This window comes from Rhipicephalus sanguineus, chromosome 6 (assembly GCF_013339695.2).
Source record: "Rhipicephalus sanguineus isolate Rsan-2018 chromosome 6, BIME_Rsan_1.4, whole genome shotgun sequence".
NCBI classification, from domain to species: Eukaryota; Metazoa; Arthropoda; class Arachnida; order Ixodida; family Ixodidae; genus Rhipicephalus; species Rhipicephalus sanguineus.
In genome coordinates this window covers 66,521,837-66,540,490 of record NC_051181.1, presented here as the reverse complement: position 1 = coordinate 66,540,490, position 18,654 = coordinate 66,521,837, and the positions used below count along the sequence as shown (strand labels likewise).

The window sequence follows — 18,654 nt, the reverse complement described above, 5'->3', positions numbered from 1 at the left end:
CTCGCATCATTGAACCAGGAGCACGTCCAGGATCCGAAAGAATTACAATTTCATGGCTTCTTTGATCGCTCCGATAGCAGTTCACCAATTGGCTTTGGTTGACTGTTCTCAAAGAGGACCCTGCATTGCTACAACTTTAGTTGGAGCAGAGTTGAATCCAGTGGAGTGTACTGTAACTTTTGGCAGCTCTTCCACAGGGCATGCCAAGATGTCCGTCAAGCTAGAGTAGGTTTAGGCTGCTTGCTTGCTTGTGGGCTGCATTCCAAGACCCTTGGCACATTACTGTTTGTTGGATGCTTGGAACGCTCATCGTTATTTGCGCAGTGTCTTGCACTGAGGCAGTTGGACAATGCCACACGATGCTTCCTGGCACACTGAACAGTTGGGAAAAAAGCAGGCTGCCCTCATATAAAACTAATTTATTATTTCTGTTGAAATTGGTGTATATTTTTTTCTTTGTATGTATTTATTGATCTAGATGTTTGAACAATTGGTTGTTGTTGCGCTTAGAGTCATGTGTTTGGTACAAAACATGCTTACTTTTTTTTGGTCTTCTTTTGGCTTGATAAAGTGCATTACACAACCTCAAGCAACGAGGCTGGTTTTCTTGGTTTCCTCACACCACACACATCACTGATAGTCACAGGGGAGGGGAGCTTTTTATTTACGATCCCAAATGCTGTAGAGTGCATCCTGCAGGGAATGTGCATCTGCAGTGGTTAAGAAGTGGCTGGGTACTCCCTGCATACTGCTGTGTTGATACAAAAGCAGCGAAAAAGGTACAACCCATCAATCAAGTTGCTGTATCTGCCGTAGTCAAGGAATGAAATGTGACAGGAATTTTCAAACAATAGGCTCAATAAGTGGAGTTGAGTATTAAAAAGCACTATGTGATGTCGCAGTTGCTAAAGGTGGCGTGGACTCGGATTTAAAGGGCCCCTGACAGCAAAATTTTTGTTGGTGACTTTTTTACTGTAATTTGTAGCTTTGTGTCTGGTAATCCCTAAGTTAAATCGTAAATGCTCTAGCGTATCGTATAACTAATTCTAGCGTAGTTAATTGTGACCATTTTAGCGTCACTTCAAAACGCCCGCCTAAAAACCACAAGAAACTAGCGCCCCATGCGGGGGAGCGTCAGAGACCACGTGCACTCAAGCTGTGGTGACGTTGAAAGCGCGGTTTTCAAATCGGGGCCCCGTGCGCGGTAGAGATTGAAAGTATGTGGGTGCCTCGGTATGGGTTAAACCTGTTGAAAACTACCTCGAGAGCAGCCCGATAACAAAGCGAGAGGGGTGCGTAACAATAGGCCTCGCCGGGTGCCAGTCGTCGTATTGTGCACGTGCACCCCGCAAACCTTCCGTGACGTCCACAATACTTGCTTTACTCGTGGAACGTCACACGGGGCCTCTATCTACGTCATACCAGGATGTCGCGAGGTGCAGCCAACTCAAATGAGCACTCACACTTACTTTTAAAACCAAATTAAGATATCTTAAAGGCAACGTTCGTCACTAATAATCAGTCAGATGTGTCCCCGTATACAGGAAAGTCAAACAACAAAAACATCTCGAGGTTTCAATTTTGGTGTCAGGGGTCCTTTAAGCATAAGAGCCAACACAATGAGAATGCAGACTATGACTAGAGGAAGAAAAAAATATAGATACTGGATCGGCCTAAATTGATCTGTGGGACGTGGGCACATGCAAAACGAGACTTGTCAGTGCGAGTTTTAACTCGACAACTAATTTTAGTTTTCTTGATGTTCCCCGTCAGGGACCCTTGCCATGCCTCCTTGCTGTCGCCAAAGATGGCTTTAATAATATCTGGGGTTTAACGTCCCAAACCCACGATAACGTTACGAGGGATGCCGTAGTGGTGGGCTCCGGAAATTTTTATTACCTGGGGTCCTTTAACACGCACCTAAATCTAAGTACACAGGCCTTTTCGCCTCCATCGAAAATGCAAATGCAGCCGCCGCACCCGTGACCTTCGGGTCAGCAGTCGAGTGCCCTAACCACTAGAGCACCATGACGGGGCCGAAGACAGCTTTGAAAAAACCTGTTTTACCCCACACTCTCACCCTTGCCCAGTGGCCTAATCATTTCCACTATTCTGCAGATTATTTTTTCAGTTTATTCTTGAAGGGGATGCAGGAATGGTATTCAAAGCTGTGCAATTTCAATAGCATGCACTTTCATCACAGTTGGTTCTTATTTGAGGAGCAGGAAATTGGCCTTAATTTGCTTTACAAAGTGATAATGAAGCTGCTATAGCGAGATATTTGTGTACGGTGCACCCAAATAGGTTTGCCACAGGAGACTAATGGTGCACGAGGGATGACAATGAAGTACTGATTGTAATAATTTCAGCATAGTAGAGGAGACTACAATCTACAACCATGTTAAATCGGAATACTTTCCTTGGCATTATTGTCTGTTCTCATTAATATTGTGTCTAACAATAAAAAACGAGCCCTTAAAAGCCATCTTCTTTCCTTCAATGTAGACAGAGGGCACTCAAGTGCAATGAATAGCAGTGTATCATGAGCGGAAAGAATTCTTTCCCAAGTACTAACTGATGTCATATTACTACTGAATTTTATTTGCCATGCTATCATGATAGCGTGACAACACTTAAATGTGCCAGTGAACTAAAATAGAAGTGACATTTCGAATTGCTCTATATTGCTCTTTACAACCACTTAGCCAAAGGGAAACATTTTTTCTGCATGGCAAAAATATTCAGAGCTGAAAGGGTTAAAGCAGTTATACCCCAAAGGGAGTCTCGAGAGGGGTGTAGTAGTTGTAACCAGGGGAAAGGAGGTGTTCACGCTGGTTATGTGCCTTCCCTCAACCCTTGAAATTTTGTGTGTACCATCAGCGTCCTTTGAAACCATTTACAAAAAAAAAGTATCAGAGAACTCTGCTACGATGCATTCCTCGCATTCGGCAACCTTCAACACAACGTGCCTTGCATACGCTCCTCTACTCGTAGAGTAAGTACCCTTCTCTTCCTCCTCCTTTTTTTTTATTTAGAAAAAAAATATATATTCTTGGCTACAGCAGTCAGATGTGCTAAATAGCATTCCTTATAATAAACTCCACTCTGTAGGCTTCAACCAGAAGGCACAGTAGTCTTGAAAGTTCTTTTTCGCTACTGTGTCCACGGCCGATTTCACATTTACGTTTGAGCAACATGCCGCCTTATACTAACAGTGTTTGGAATGGGAACGGCCAAGAGCATTTTGAAGCAATTTTACAGCAGAAAGCAATGATGATTTTTGGCAGCTGCCCCGAGTTTAGTACAAAGGCCATTGCAGGCACGCTGTGCTCATTGTCTTTGATCCTCCCCTGTGCTGATTTGTCGGCTAGGTGGCACATTAGAACGACGAAAAACCATGCACGAGCGGGCGTATAAAAGCTGCGCTCTAGAGAATGGACTTGCATCTTTGTTCTAATGGCAGCTTTTGTCCCAGAAGCCGGATGTTCCAAGGTACCAGAAACAGCCATCGGGATGTGCGAAGCATAATTTTCGTCAAAGCATGTTTTTAGTCGTATTATTAAGAAAAATGAGCGCAGTATATTTTTTAGGATTGGAACTGTGAGAGTTATTTGACATAGTTAAGTTATAAGTGGTGGTGCTCAACATGTCCGTTTGACCATCCACTTACAGTGTATGACCAACCTAAACACATGTGTGCACATCCCACAACAGCTTCAGACACACGCAGTTCTAAACGTTCTTTTAGCCGTGAAGCACAAACATTGGCAACAAGAAGGTCATCGCGCTAGCTTATTTCCTCTTACATTGACAGCAATGCTGAGTTGCATTTTCACTTGCATCGGCATGCAATGCGAGACAAAAATATGCCCATAGCGAACAAACCGGTCTTTTGTGGTTGAAGCAGGCCTTCAGTGCCGCACCTATCCCAAGTGCGTCATTAAAGATTACTCCGAAACTTACGCTTTCCCTAGCCCTCACTGGCTGGCACTTATTACATGCCGATTGGTTAACCCAATCTGCCAAAATTGTAGAGCACAGGGATTGGCCACACAGAATCACATGTTGCGGATCTGTGAAGGCCTTCCTTCCCCCAAAACGCTCGTGCCAGCTAGCTCATGGTCAGCGTGGGAGGAGCTCATTAAAACTCCCATTAAGCAAAATCAGCTAGCTATTGCTGCCTGGGCCGAAAGGGTCACTGCCCACGTGAAGCCACCCTGAGGATCACGCCATCTATGTAAATAAAGTTGATTCCTCCCTGTGGACAAGAGCTACTGCCATTAATGAAGGTGAAGTTACCCCATGGTAGTACTTGACTGTAATGACTTGTTCTTTAACACATATTTTGCATGCTCTGCAACATGTCCGTGGAAACAGACATCGCTTACTGTTAAACATGGGCGTTGACTTGGCTTATAGAAAAAAAAAAGAAAACTACACAGGACCCCTCAGCATATTCTTGCGGGATAAGAATGCACAAGGAATTGTTTTTTCTAGGTTGCTGTCGGGAAGGGGTGCTGCAAAGCGGCGTTGCCGAGTTGCATTGAAGACCAACTGATACAGGGGACAAGATGTGACATTGGTGGCCATGTGTTGCAGACATCAGCGTGCGTATGAAGTGTGCTGACTGCACTTTCCTTTTGCCCTCAGAGTTGGGACTTCCCCTACTGCAGTGGGGAATCCCCTCCTGGTTGCTGCAACAGTTGGTGCCAACACCGATTCTGGTGGGAGAGGTCACACGCTTTCCGGACACGGCTTTTGCAGATGCCAGCTGGGTGCATGCTTTTGCAAACCTAGCCAAGAAATGCTTTCATGTTGAAAAGGCAGAGGCATATGTGATAGAAATCATACGATACATCTATTCTCACTGGTGTTGTATGCACATGCTAGCAAACAAGCTTCATTATGCATGCAGGATATAGTAATGTGTTAAAACCAAACAGCATACCAGAGCACAGTTTAAATGTCCCTGTGTTCTCCTGAAGCGACCGTTTCAGTGCTTATTGTCAGCCGCTATGTAGCATGTCTGCCAACACTGTGTACAGTACTCACGGATTGAAATAGGACAATTTAGGGCTACGTAACACACATACTTTTGTTTTCACTGTCTTGAGTTCGGGTCAGATCGGCGTAATTTCGACTCAATTGCGTGGATCACAGCCTACATTATCTTTAGGGACCAGATTCGTCGAGACATGACGTAGTTATCTTGAACAATTGCGCATACCAGTCGTTCTAATTTAAAATTTGATGTCTCGTTTGAATCCGTGAGTACTGTACATATATGAATAAGGCAAGAAGGCAGCAGGGCAAGAACTCGTGGTAATAAAGAAATTTAGAAAGAAAGTAAGACGTACTGACATGGTAGAAGAGAAACAAAACAGACGACACACTGGTCCTATATCCATGTTCGCAAGCATTACATTCAAACCTCGATATGTATAACGAACACAGCTATTCGCCGCGAGATCTGGCTACAGGTGGCAGCACCGTCGCCACGCTAGTGTGGACAGGCGGTTGTCAGCGCGTTATACAAACACGCACAACAGCGCTTCGTTGTGAGCGATTTGACCGGACTTGCGGCAAACAAAATGCGTTGACTGCAGCTTTCTGGTAATGTGTGCGCTCTTCATTCCCGAATTATTGCACGAAGCGCGCCGAACGTTACTATATTACTTGTGAGAGAAGCGCATTCTTCCAACGAACGGGTTGCTCACCTTCGGCAACAGTCGGCGTTTTCGCAATGGATGATGTTTTCTTGTTGTTTTATTTGTACATGTTTAGCTTGTGTTCCACCTACTACGCACTGCTGTAGTGCGACTGAATTAAGTATTTACTTCTTGTTCATCTGGATAACCCCCAACAAAAAGAAAGCCGTATTCCTGCGCGATGAGTTCAAATAGTACTATGTGCACTGCGTGATCAAATATTCATGCACATTTCTTATTCAGTTCTCCATGAAATGTAGGACAGTTGATAGGTTTACTGAGGAAAGCCTGACAGCGCTTTAACGCTATGGAGACGTTTAACGCGCACACATTTGTTTTTATTCCAGTAACAGTACACAAAGGTAACTGTACAGCACGGAACTTTCTCCGATTGATTACTTGCATGACAATAATGGAACTTTGGCCCGGTTATTTCACGGGACCTAAGTACGTTTTTTCATGCGAATAATGTCTGCTGCCTTCCATCAGTCTACTATAACAACGCAACACAAACGATCAAGATAATGTAAAGAAAAAAAGATGTGGCTTCGTGTGAAATTACCACGACATTAATGAAAAGTATGCCGTTTGGATTAATTTTGACCATCAGGGCTCTTTAACGCGTACCTTAATCTAAGTAAACGGGTGTCTTTGTATACATTTTGCCACAAGTTATATTTGCGCAAGGCAACTCAGTTTTGCGATTTCCAGGTCATTCCATTTTCTATTCTGTTTAGGGGACAATTTAAGTACCGAAGTGTTGGACGTGACTTGACAGAAATATTTCTCTGCAGTGGGACCAAGACCGTACACAACTAAAACTCGTCGCATAACCTACGAATGACAGTCCTGAAGTTTACACCTAACTACAACGCGCAAGTGCACGAGAGCCTTCTTTTTTAACCACCGAGCCGCTAAAAGGCTATATTCACATGAGATTTAATACTTCTCAGCTTTAGGACAACGCCAAGTGCACTTTGCAACGCGCTTGGACCACAGAGCAGCACCTACACTGACATGACTCTCGTGAACGGACGGTACGACGAACACACACAGCACTCTCGACAAGTGCACTCACCGATCTTATTACAGTACATATACAGCTGATCAAGGCCACATGCTTCTTTACATCGTGTTAGGTATACCTATGAGCGGTTAAAGTTGCACTAACGTAACGAAACAAAGCGCCTTTTGAGGACCTGCATAACGTACGCGCACATGCAAACACACCATGGCTAGCAGACGACGCATGGAGCAATCCACACTAGGCGCGGTTCAGCCAGAAGCCACCAGGCGGCGACTCCGCTCGATCTCGCGGCCAACAACGAATTATCAGTTATAACAAAGTAAATGAAGAAAAGTCTTGTTATAGTGTTACAAATGTACATTTATAACGAATTTTCGGATACAACGAACTTATTTTCGAGTCAGATGCGACTTTGTGATAATGAGGTTTCAGTGTACCTTGTTTCATGACGAATCATTACAAACCACCTCAACCTCGTTGTTTTTAGAAATTTAGAATTCTACTCACAATGCACAATGCGTGCTTCTTTGAGACTAGACTGACGTTTAGGCAAATGCAATGAAATGTGGTCATTCGGCTGCTTGCCAAGTGCGATCAGCACTGTCCAACAGCAACAAAAAGAATGCCTGCGGATGGTTGCCATAAGTGAGCATAGGGCCACCACTGCTACCAGCACTGGTGGGCCACCACTGAAACAGCACTGGGGGCAAAGGCCGACTGCAAGGTTACAGCATCATCAGACTTCATATATGGAACATAAGCCTGCCAGCAACATTGTGAAAAAACACAGAAGATGGCTGCACGAAGAGTGGTCAAAAGCTTGTGGATCCCTTCCTAGATGGCTTTATGACTGTTTACTAGGGCCTGTCTTAGCTGCCTATATGATCCATGTGCACACAAGGGTCATTTAAGTCAGTACTTGGCATCACTCAAATTTCTCTCCGCCTGCGCCGCTATTTTGTAGGGATGCCTTTTTCCAATGCTAATGTCTTTCTGCTCTTTCTCAGTGGTCACAGCGACAGTCTCCCTAATGTTATCAGCAGAGGCAGCTGGCCACTGGCAGTGGACAAGACTTAGAGTCAAGCAGAAGGCATCACTGCAAAATAGCGGCCACAGTTCCTAGTGAAACAGCAACGCAGCAGAGGACGACGACAGAAATGAAAGTATATGACGAAGTATATGTGCTAGTCTAGCATATGTCAGCTACAGTAGTGTAGTGCGAAGTACTTCAACACACCTCTGGAATTTCATGGTAATGTACTCTGGTGTGCTTCTGATGTTAGTTCACTGAAAAGTAAAACCATTTAGAAAACAGTCATCTCCGTAGACTTTTTTTTATCGTCTCTTTTAAGTACAGTGGTTCAACTGTGCTGACAAGTTAACTGTGCCTGCTGCCATTCCTCACTGGTGTCCGTCAACTGTCACCACTGCCGAGATGCACATAAGCCACTGCTTTTATGTGGCGACAGACTATTGTGTTTTATTTTCGTATAAATTTTTAAAAAACAAGCGCTGTCAGATTGTAGCTCGCCAAATCGCGCTATGCAGCCGCAGCAGCTGTTTCACAGATGAGGCGCACAATACTGAAAGAGTTTTCTTTTATCTTCTATATAATCAGTGGAGCGATTCTCTTTCTTTTGTCATCAGGCCGTGGGTGGGGCCGTTAGGGGCTCGAAGTGGGCGCGCGTCACTCGGTCCATGCTGCTCTCGACGTGCCGCAGCCGCTCGTGCCACTGGACGAGGCTCTCCTTGAGCTGGACCCACTGGTGTCGGCCGAAGGTGCGGTGCACCGTGGTGCCCACGATGACCTTGCGGCCCGTCTGGTCGATCTTGGCGGTGAGCATGCGCGTCCGCAGGGCCTCCACCACGAACCCTTCGACGTCCTGCAGCTGCAGTTCCTGCTGGAGCAGCTCGAAGGGCAGCTCGCGCCGGGACTCGGCCAGCTGCATCAGCGTCAGCAGCCGCATCTTGTGCAGGCTCTGTTCGTGCGACAGACCCAGGGAGGACACAAAGTCCTTGTTGGCCTGACGGTGTGGAAGAGAAAAATCATGAAAGATGAGCATAGCAAGGAGAGGGTCAAATCAAACATCAGATATCATGGCGGTGCTTGCCTAACGCAGTTGTTTGTGGTTGCAGTGTTGGCTATTCACTCTTATAACAATGCAGTAAACAGATGTACAACTATGTAACGGCAAGCTACAGTCTAGCGTTGCTCGAGGATGCAGGAATACACCAATGAACGCTTCCGCATTGGCGTGTTAGCGTACTGTAGCGACATGCATGTCATCACAGCGTAGCGTGCATTTGTTTTTGATAAAACTGACATCTGTGCTCTAACACTGCTGAGATTATATCAAGACATAAAATGTGCTTCATGCATCACAGTGCAGTCTATGCATTTGGCGAGCCCAGATTATGCATAAAACTCCTCAATTTGCCCCGTAACGCTCAGCTTCAAGCCAAACAATGTGGCACAGTCAGCTCCTCACTGACCACTTTTGCATGACTTTGATTCCCACAATGCGTGGGATCTGCTGGAATTCTTTTATGCGCGAATATTATGTGGTAGTGTTTCTAAATCTTTGAAGATATTTGTTAGTACTAATGACACTAAAGAGCTCACTAGTTCACTGTAGTGCACCTGAGGTACCAAATGCCGCAACCGCCGGTGCACTTCGTACCTGATAGAAGGCGAGGTAGGCGGACAGCTTGTCGGCCACAAAGATGGTGAGCAGGTCGTGCACGAGCTCGCCCTCGAGGAAGCGCACGGGCTTGAGGGGCAGCAGGTGGTCGAGCAGGAAAGTGGTTGGGTCGGCCAGGCACGAGACGATGCAGCGGTGTGCGTCGTCACGCGCCTGCGACGCATTGTCCTCCGTGTAGGTGGACAGCAGCTCGACCATGACGCGCGAGGCCAGCTCTCCACCCTGGCGGCACTCCAGCAGGGCCTCGTGCAGCGCCCGAAGAAGCCGCTGCACCCGTGGCACGGGCACTCGCAGCGCAGTCATCCACGACTTCAGCTGCACAACGTGGACAAGTGAAAGCAAGAGCGTCAGGAAGACCAGTAATTGCAACAGCCACGTAACAGGGTGGCAACAATTAGCCCTATGGTGTGCTGTTACCCCTTCTCTTACCACTGACAAGCATAGTCTTTGGAATTAGCAACAATACAGCCATAGATAAACTCACTGTTTTGAAAGAAAGAGATACCATGCAATTTTAATGGACAGAAGATGAAGAGGATATGGGACCAACACAGACATCTCCAAACTGACATAAATGGGAAGCTGCGTAATCACGGAGTGCATAGCAGCTAAGAAAAATGGTTCAAGAGGACAGCCCCTCATTTGCTACATTGTCTTAATTTTCCTAGTTACATGACCCTTTGAAAGTACACACCAACAACAGTGAACAAAGACATTACACATACCATTACTTTGTTCGTTTATGTTGCATTATTGTCATGTGGCTTACTGAGTAATAACACTGCATATTAGCGCGCAATCTTTTCAGCAACATTTACTAATATTTTTAAGCCGTACAGTTAAACTAACTCAAGTATCGAAAGCCCAGCGCCGTCTCTTCCCGTCATCTTGCGTGCTTCACCTGTGCTGCAATGACTAGCCAATCAGTTGCTTTGATTGCAATTTGTCATCTCATGTACTCAGTGAACTTAATTACTAAAACAACTAGAGTGCAATAGAACAAATAGCCGTGCAGATTTAGGAAGAATTAATGTGCCTTTTAAGTGCGTAGCACTTTAGGGGCCTGGCTTGTTATCCAGCCACAGCCTCATGGTCACGCAGTGGTCAATACAGGCCTCAAAAAAGGCTAACAATGCTCAAAACCAGTTAAACTAACAAGTTCTAAAATAATATAAACTATAGCATTAACCATGAATTAATTGCAAAAGTGTGCCCAAAATCATGACAAATGCCTTTGAAACATCCGGCTGATACCTGCGCCACGCAAGAGAAGGTGCCACTGCCTCGGCAAGTGCCGATGCAAGCACACGACTGGCAGTGGCAAGCACATGATTGTCAAGGGGATCACTAGGTTGCCCATGCTACGCACATCTTTAGCTTTCACAGTAGTGCAGCTGCATTAAGTGCAGGATTTAACACTACACCAAGACCTACACAAGGTCCACATTAGTGCAGGGTTTAGTGTGGGATTCAGAACTACACCAGGGCCTACACAAGAACGACATTAGCGCAGGATTAGAGCAGAATTTGCCCTACAATAAGCGCTCGATCTAGAGCTTTTCTCCCGAATATGCCTCTTTGGTCAGTTGGTGTATTCGCCTGCACACCTTGCTTCAGTAGCAGGAGCCACTTAAAAAAATTTGAGCGAACACGATCTCATAGTATGTGATGGTAATGCACAAGCCAATCGGGCCTGCGTAGTCATCCATTATCTGCACTAGATTTAGCATAATCTGCGTAAAATAGGTCAAAAGGCTTGAGTGGACGTAATCTCGGCACTGTGGCGGATGTCTGTGCAGTGCAGGCAGGTAAATGCAGGCAAGCCTCAAGAGAAAGACTGCAATTAAGTACAGGAGACCTTTTGTCAAATGCATCGAGCATATGGTCTATGCTATCCTGTTGACCTGCCCGACAGTATTCACAGGCCAAACAGGAAGCTGCCTTAAAGGGGTACTCACACCTTTTTTCGAAGGCGACTTTACTCTGCATTACAAATCTCATGTATGCAGAGACGGCTCTGAGCAAGTGTGAAACTCAGCAAATGCTGAAGGAAAGAAGTGTTAATTTCAAGGGCTCGTGCTGATATTTGATATGCTGATATTTTATTTTGATATTAAAATCAATTTTTCCATGGTGCACCCACTGACATCGACATCGGCTACAGTAGAAATTCTGGTGACTTCATGCAGCAATCTGGCTAGTTGTGATGACGTTAGGTACCAAAACTTCCAAGATGGCCGCTTGTGCATCACCAACGGAGCCACGGTGCAGAGCGGCCGTAGAAACGTCACTATACATTGTGCGAGCACGTGACGAGAAGCTCATACCGTTTTGTGAGGTCAGGGTACAGTAGAAACTGAAACTAGCTTTTAAAAACATACAGGTTGCACTCGCGGTTACCAATACCTTTTCTAGCCTCCTGAGGGCTTGGCATTTCATTTGACGCAAAAAAAAAAAAAAAAAGACAACTGAAATTTTTTGTGTCAGTACCCTTTAAAGGAGTCCTGACACAAAAATTTTCGCCCCGCGTTCTTTTGCTGCAATGTGTTGCTGGGGGCCTGTTAGTCATAACACGGCACATCGTTTGCTGCAGCGTGCGACAGATAATTAATTACAAGCTCCTCATTACCGACACAGCCTCAGTTTCGGTTTGACAGAGCTCCAAAAACGACAAGCCGCCGGGTGCAACATCACCACCTAGCGAGTGAAACGCTCAGTCACGTGAGCACACAGAGCAGTGACGCATTTCCGCGTGGTCTGTCGTCGTCGGGCTCATCGTCATCTGATGGCGACGATTTTCTTGCGGCAAGGATCGAAAGAATTTTCGACGTGGCGAATCACTTCATGTTTGACCCGCTGGCGAGGAGTGATTCGTCGGGAAGCGCGTCAAAACAGAAATGGCGGCTATGACGTCATTATAACTTCTACCGGCTGCAACGGTTACGTAGGGGGCTCACCTCGGGTCACCTCCGAGGGTGTCAATGCACTAGGTGCGGCCTATAATGCTGGATCGCGCTCGCGAACTTCAAAATTCATATAAAATACCTTCCAAGCTTTATTCGTTGCCGATATTTTGCAGATGGTACACGCACGTACACGGGAATCGATCCAGCAGGCTATCTCGGCCGCGAAATTTTGGGTCAGCACCCCTTTAACAAAAGGCTTACAGAGTAGCGGTATCATTAGGGAAACAAAAATAGTAAAAAGAAAAAAAATACCAGACATCTGCCATTTCAGTGCAAAGACTCCAGCTGCTCAGCCGAACTGCACTAAACCAAGGTGGAATGCAGGAAAAGAGGAGAATTAGTTGTAGAAATATGGGAAGCGACCAAAAGTAGTGAAATTGAAAACATGTGCGTTAGTTGCCCTTCATTTGCTCGTTCAGACAAATGGAGACATTCTTTATGCATATGATAACCCAAAGATCAATTCCTAATCTGCTATCCACAGAACTTTTTTGTGTTTTGTTTTTGTAGGCATTCTTAGTGCTTAGCCAGGAGATTCTTGGCCTTTCCGTATGGTATGATGTTCCATACTGTGATGTGTGGTGCGCGTTTGAAGTGTGCGCCTTTCAAAAGTGCGCAACATGAGAAGACTAGCGCGTACAAACGGTGGCCAAATAAAAGATGACGACGTCGAAACATCCAGCACGAGGGCGCGAGGCGCAAGGGTTCGACAGACAAGTGGCCCAATAAGGAAACAACACGGGTAATCTCAGGGGCCAATCCCTTGCCAACACCGAGATCCAGTAGTCTCCAATGAGGAGTGGACAAGTGTACCCGAGGGCAGAAAAAGCCTGGCCTCAGAGGGTTCTGGGGGGAGCTCGAGGATACGTGGCGAAGAGGAGGTTGTCACCGGACCGGGCGCTGAAGACAGGCAGTCGGGTTGCGGACCCGAGCCTCCAGGGCTTCAACCGGCCGGAGCATCCTGCCGCCTCGCTCCTGTGCGACGAGACCTTAACCATGGTACTCGAACACTACCTCAAGGCCTGCGGAGTTCGAGTCCGACAGGCAAGCAGCAGCAGTTGGGCTACGGGCCCGAGCTGTGCACCCCAGTGCCTGGGCCTGCTCCTCCGGGCATCTCAAGGGGTCGCCCAGTAGCCACTTTTCCACGTCGCAGCAGCCAGACCCGTCAACTCCACCTGTCAAGTCTCCGCGATGTGGTGAGACCGAACTCTATTATTCCCCGCTTCGCCGCCCAGCTGCGTCCGAACCAGACTGTCTACTTTAGGTCTTCGAACAGAGTTTTGTTTGTTGTTAGAAGTGTGCTACCGGGTGCAGTGAACCTTTTGTTCAGTGTTCAGTGTTATGCAGATTTTGTTTCGCTCTAGTGGTTTATAAATGTTTTTGTGTGTGTTGAAACCAACGGCTTTGTCCTCATTCATGCTCTCCGTCGCTCAGTCTTAGAGAGCTGTCGTAGACAGAAAAAGAACCTGTATCACACATACGCCGTGCCTTATCTTCCTTGTGCATTCCTCGTTTCCACACATTCATGGCTCGTCATATGCTCCACTTACCGATATGTCTTGCAGAGCAGTAAAATCTTGGTAGCAGTTCAGCACCTCTGCCATGTGCAGGCCACTTTGTTTGTGCTTGCCTCCTAAATTGCGCTGCTGTTTCCCAAGTCTAGTGCTAGCAACTAGCCTGCAAGTACCTCCTAAATTCTAGCCTACTGTCATTTGTCAGTTGTTGCACACATTTGCTTTTAAAAGCTCATGAAGCCCTTCCACATAGGTGACAATTTGGATATCCTGACAGCTCATTTATAACACTTGACAACTGTGTTCGCCAGAGAGGATACACATAAATCAGGCTCTCAGCGTAAAACCTGGTTTAACCTAATTATTATGGGTCCGTATACGTACGCCACTCCGCAGATAACAATGTTGCGTTTGCGTCTTCCTTGTTACGATAAGAGTATTTGTCAGGCATTTTTGAAACCTTACTGTATGTGCTACTCAAAGTTCGTTAAAGCCCTCGCTCTCCCACTTTAGCTCAACATTAAAGTTCGTTAATACTTGATGACATTAAGGTGACATGCTCATGCTGCCGCTGCTAGTGCCGCTGCAGATGCGCGAAATGTTGATAAGACCTACAATTTAGACTTGAGCTAATCAAGTGACTGCGTAAGGAATGATGCATCAAATGGCATTGTAAAGGGATCGAGACATTTTTAAGCCATGGAATCGTACGTAGAAGCCCGACGCTGACGGCCACGACAACAGAGAGAGGGGGGCTGTCGCGCTGTCAACGTTACCTTTGGGAGGTCGCTGAACACCGACATTATCATGTCCGTCTTGGCGGCCGCTTTGACCAAGTTGTAGTAGACGTCGTAGCGCAGGGGGCTGTCCACGCTGAGCGCCTCGAAGAGGTTCTGAAGCACGCGCACGGCCATCACGCCGAGCCTGTTGGAAGGGGCCTGTGCCAGCTTGGCGCAGAACGCGTTCACCAGGGGCTCGCCCTCGGCGGGCACCACGTCCACGAGGAGGGAGACGATGCTGTTGAGCACGGCCTCGATGTCCGAATCGGTGGCCTCGCGGAAGCACACGTCGCACACGTTGATGATCTCGGCCAGGTTGAGAGCCAAGCTGGCGGGAGGCTGCTCTTCCGAAATGTCGGCGCCCAGGCTCTTGAAGTAGGCGCGCAGGTCGAGGCACTGCTCGTCCACGCCCACATCGATGAATGTCGGTGTACTCATGGCGATCTCGTTTTTAACACTTTAACGGGCCAGCTCCGCTATGGGGGTAAATAAATAGGTTGGAAAGACCGGCGGAGAGGCCGCAATATGGACGCAACGAGCGCGCACGCGGACGGGAAAGAGACAGTGTTGTGAGACGGCTCCGCTCGAACCACTGACCACGGCCGAAATACCACAAAAAACAAACATCGACGTCTTGAACACTATCCTAACATTAATATTATTTAGACGTTTTGTTCGGATTATGTATAATCAAATATGTGAAATATTTGGTCACTGCTTAGTAATTAATGTGCTCAAGGAGCGACGCCCTTGTCGAATAGCGGGAAGTATGAATTGCTAGAATTGCCGTAGAAATAGGGTTGGTTATAATTGTTATAATTACCATATTAACATTATTAACTGGAATAAATTTGTGGCGATTGCAGAAGAAAGTAGCCAGAGAATATCTACCGTGAAACGACACCGGCGTCACACGGTCATTTTTGATCGTGACTGGGTCTGAAATGGATCGAATTTTTCGATTGCGGTTGCACAGCTCCTCTGAACACTAGCTGCAGAAGGGAGCCAATCACTGCTGTGAAATTCGATTACGATCGAGCCTAGTCGCGATCAGCAGTGCACTGTGTGACACCAGTATGCGCTGTACACGTTCGGTCGGGTGTTCCCTGATCCGGTCTGCAGTTTGGCCGCTTGACACGTTGACAGCTGCAACTACATGCAGCTCCCGATAATGCAGGCCTCGCCGTCTAAGCATTCACAAAATATGCACATTTTAGGTAGTTTAGGCGAAAAACATTTGTTAGCTGGTCGTTTCAGTTATGATACGAAAAACTTAGGCGCTAAATGAAATACCCGTTTTGGTCGCAACGATTTGATTCTGATGTACATATAAAAAAAATGGCAAAATTATGAAAGTATCCCAAAAAATGTGATGTGCAACTCATACTCCGTGAGCACCACTGCGCAGCCTGCGAAGTGCGCCCGGCATTAGCGTTTTTAGATTATTGTTAGATTAAAGCATTGCCCGGCAAGAAGGATACAGGCTAAGTGCCTGGATGCTGCACAGGCTGATGACAGTTAATTAACCTCTCATTTAAGAAATCTTCTTTCCTGCTCCCAATTCTCATCGCCTAAACTTGTCTGACGGAAACATTCTTAGTGTTTGTCATTATTTGATATGCCTGCACAAGGACACAGAGGAACTAGGGAGAGAGCAGGCTGACAACTGCCACCTAAAAGGGCACGATGCCTGCCTACTCTTTTGCGCGAGGAATGGAGGGATAGAGGACAGGGAGATAGGAGGAGAGAAGAAGGATGAAGAACAAAAACACATTTGAGGTGTTGAAACTATGGGTAAACGAAGACTTACAGGCTTACTTCTTGGGGTGTGTTATTGCCACAAGCTTCTGTGATCGTTTCCAGACCACTGCAGCCTTCCAAGCTGTGTGCAGCCACCTGGAGCTAAATCTTAAACTCACACAATGTGGGCGATGTACTAGAAAAGTGTTCATGCTCAAGCTGAGCACGAGCACTTCCTAAACAGCGCATCTTGACTTTGTAGGTAAAGATGGCGTGTTGTGTCAAATGTTTGGCATCCTTGCATGATGGTCTGGTGCTAGGTCTGGCAGTGTCATCTCCATGACCAGGGGCGTAGCCAGAAATTTTTTTCGGGGGGGGGGGGGTGGTTCAAACATCCTTTATGTATGTTCGTGCGTGCGTTTGTATGTGTGCGTGTATATATGCGCAAGCAAAATTGAAAAATTTCGGGGGGGTGGGGTTGAACCCCCCCCAATCCCCCCCTTGGCTACGCCCCTGTCCATGACCACAACAAAGTTGTTAAAGAAGGGAAACACCAAGTACATGGGAAGCATTGACATTTAGGTGAAGAGAGCGAATTATAGGACCAGAAAGAATGATGCATCCCTTCACCAAGATCCTCAACTTTGTGCTGTAATGAAGTTGCACCTACGGCACAACCATGCAACAGAGTGCTGCTGCCTTGCACTTGCTCCAGTGCAATGATGCAATGAAAGCACTATTTCATGGCTATTTCTCTGTTGGCCTTACTCATGCTGATGTGATGCACATCCATGAGAGCACCCTGGCAGTGGGAGAAGATGCGGCAAACCTCATCCAACTGGCTAGTGGCATCGGTGCTCTCCATGTCTCCACACTGTTCAAGACTTCATATTAAGATCACATGTCAAAGCGTATTAGTTTCTTCGTGAATTCAGTTGCTGAATAAGCAGAGATGTGAGTTGCAGGAAGAGAGACGCTTGCCTCGACCGCATGCCCTTTCCGAAGGGACTCTTCCCAGCCAAAAGCCTTCTCCAAGTGCTTCTGGAATAAACCTTTACCAAGTTCGCAGGCGTAAAACGGAACTAGCTTGCACAAGATAGATCACTGGGAGAGGCACTTCACATTAAAGCTTGAGGTTCATGATGCTTACTTACTCTCCTGAGCAGCAAGGAGGTTTTTCGACAGCTGGCTGTGATTGGGGTGTTGCACGTTCGAAGCTGTTTCATATGTCACGCATGTCACTATGTATGTATTTCGATACCACAAAAATTGAATGAACTGTTGAGACTTGGCACTCCCCTTCACTCCTTCTCTTGTTCACGTTTGACAACCATAATTTTTTATGGTCCACTGTGTAATATGAAGTGACCATCCCAGCACCATGTTCTTTTGGACTGGGATAGGCTCATGCCGCAGTGAACACAGTCGTAGCGTAAAGTAGATATATATATCTTTAAACTTTTGGCATACATCCACACCGGAAGCCTATTGGCTAAAAGCCAGGTAGCTTTAATGGAAATCTGTAACATAAAATATCAATTATCTTTGCTCATTTAAGAGAAAAGAACTAAATAAAAATTCAACAAGGTAAATAGGCAATGCGGAAATGTAAATTATGAAATGAAGAAATAGCAAAAAAAAATAAAATAAAGCAATTTGGAAGAAAGGAAAATCGGGAGTAAAGATTATTTCTACAGCTTAAATCTCTTTGAACATTTCAGAAGGTCCTTTGGGGCAGAAACCTTAACATTGCCCTTTTGTGTTCCTCCCTTCCTTCCCATCGCCGTGTCCAAGGGACGAAGCCGCCAAAGAAAATAAAGCTGGCACATTTAGGTCTAATCTAAGCAAGCGGAAGGTTGCATTCAAATTAATTTTGTGCGAACTAGAATATATTTTACAATGAATGAGGAAATGAGCTATTGGCTCCTGCATTCCACAGAAGGAACAATCAGGGGAAAGTGCGTAACCAGCTTTGTTATAAAAATTTAGACATGGAATTTGACGTGGCCTAGTGATTGCAACTTCAGTTGTCCGTGTTTGCCATAATTTACCATTCCAATGATATTTCAAGTGCTGAAAAAGTAAGGCGTTTGTTAGTGACAGGGCACAAAATTCACTAACATAGCATGGGCTGAAAATGCTGACGTCGAAATAAGCTTCAAAGCTTGATCACCAATAATTTATTGGCATCCCTCAATCAATGCACAGCTACTTTGGT

General features: G+C 46.2%; 2 protein-coding genes and 1 pseudogene across 3 annotated transcripts in view; 1 reads left to right on the top strand and 2 right to left on the bottom strand.

Moving 5' to 3' along the window:
• LOC119395857 (calcipressin-2) overlaps positions 1 to 18,654 on the top strand; it is an 88,619-nt gene that overhangs the window by 15,942 nt on the left and 54,023 nt on the right. The window lies entirely within an intron of this gene.
• On the bottom strand, positions 8,321 to 15,269 carry LOC119395855 (eukaryotic translation initiation factor 3 subunit M). The gene is made up of 3 exons (XM_037662859.2): positions 14,694 to 15,269; positions 9,417 to 9,752; positions 8,321 to 8,759 (listed from the first exon to the last, which is right to left on the bottom strand). The coding sequence occupies exons 1-3, from the start codon at positions 15,132 to 15,134 to the stop codon at positions 8,379 to 8,381; spliced, it is 1,158 nt and encodes a 385-aa protein (XP_037518787.1). The 5' UTR covers positions 15,135 to 15,269; the 3' UTR covers positions 8,321 to 8,378.
• The window catches only part of LOC119395851 (eukaryotic translation initiation factor 3 subunit M-like), an 84,328-nt pseudogene continuing 73,994 nt past the window's right edge, over positions 8,321 to 18,654 (bottom strand).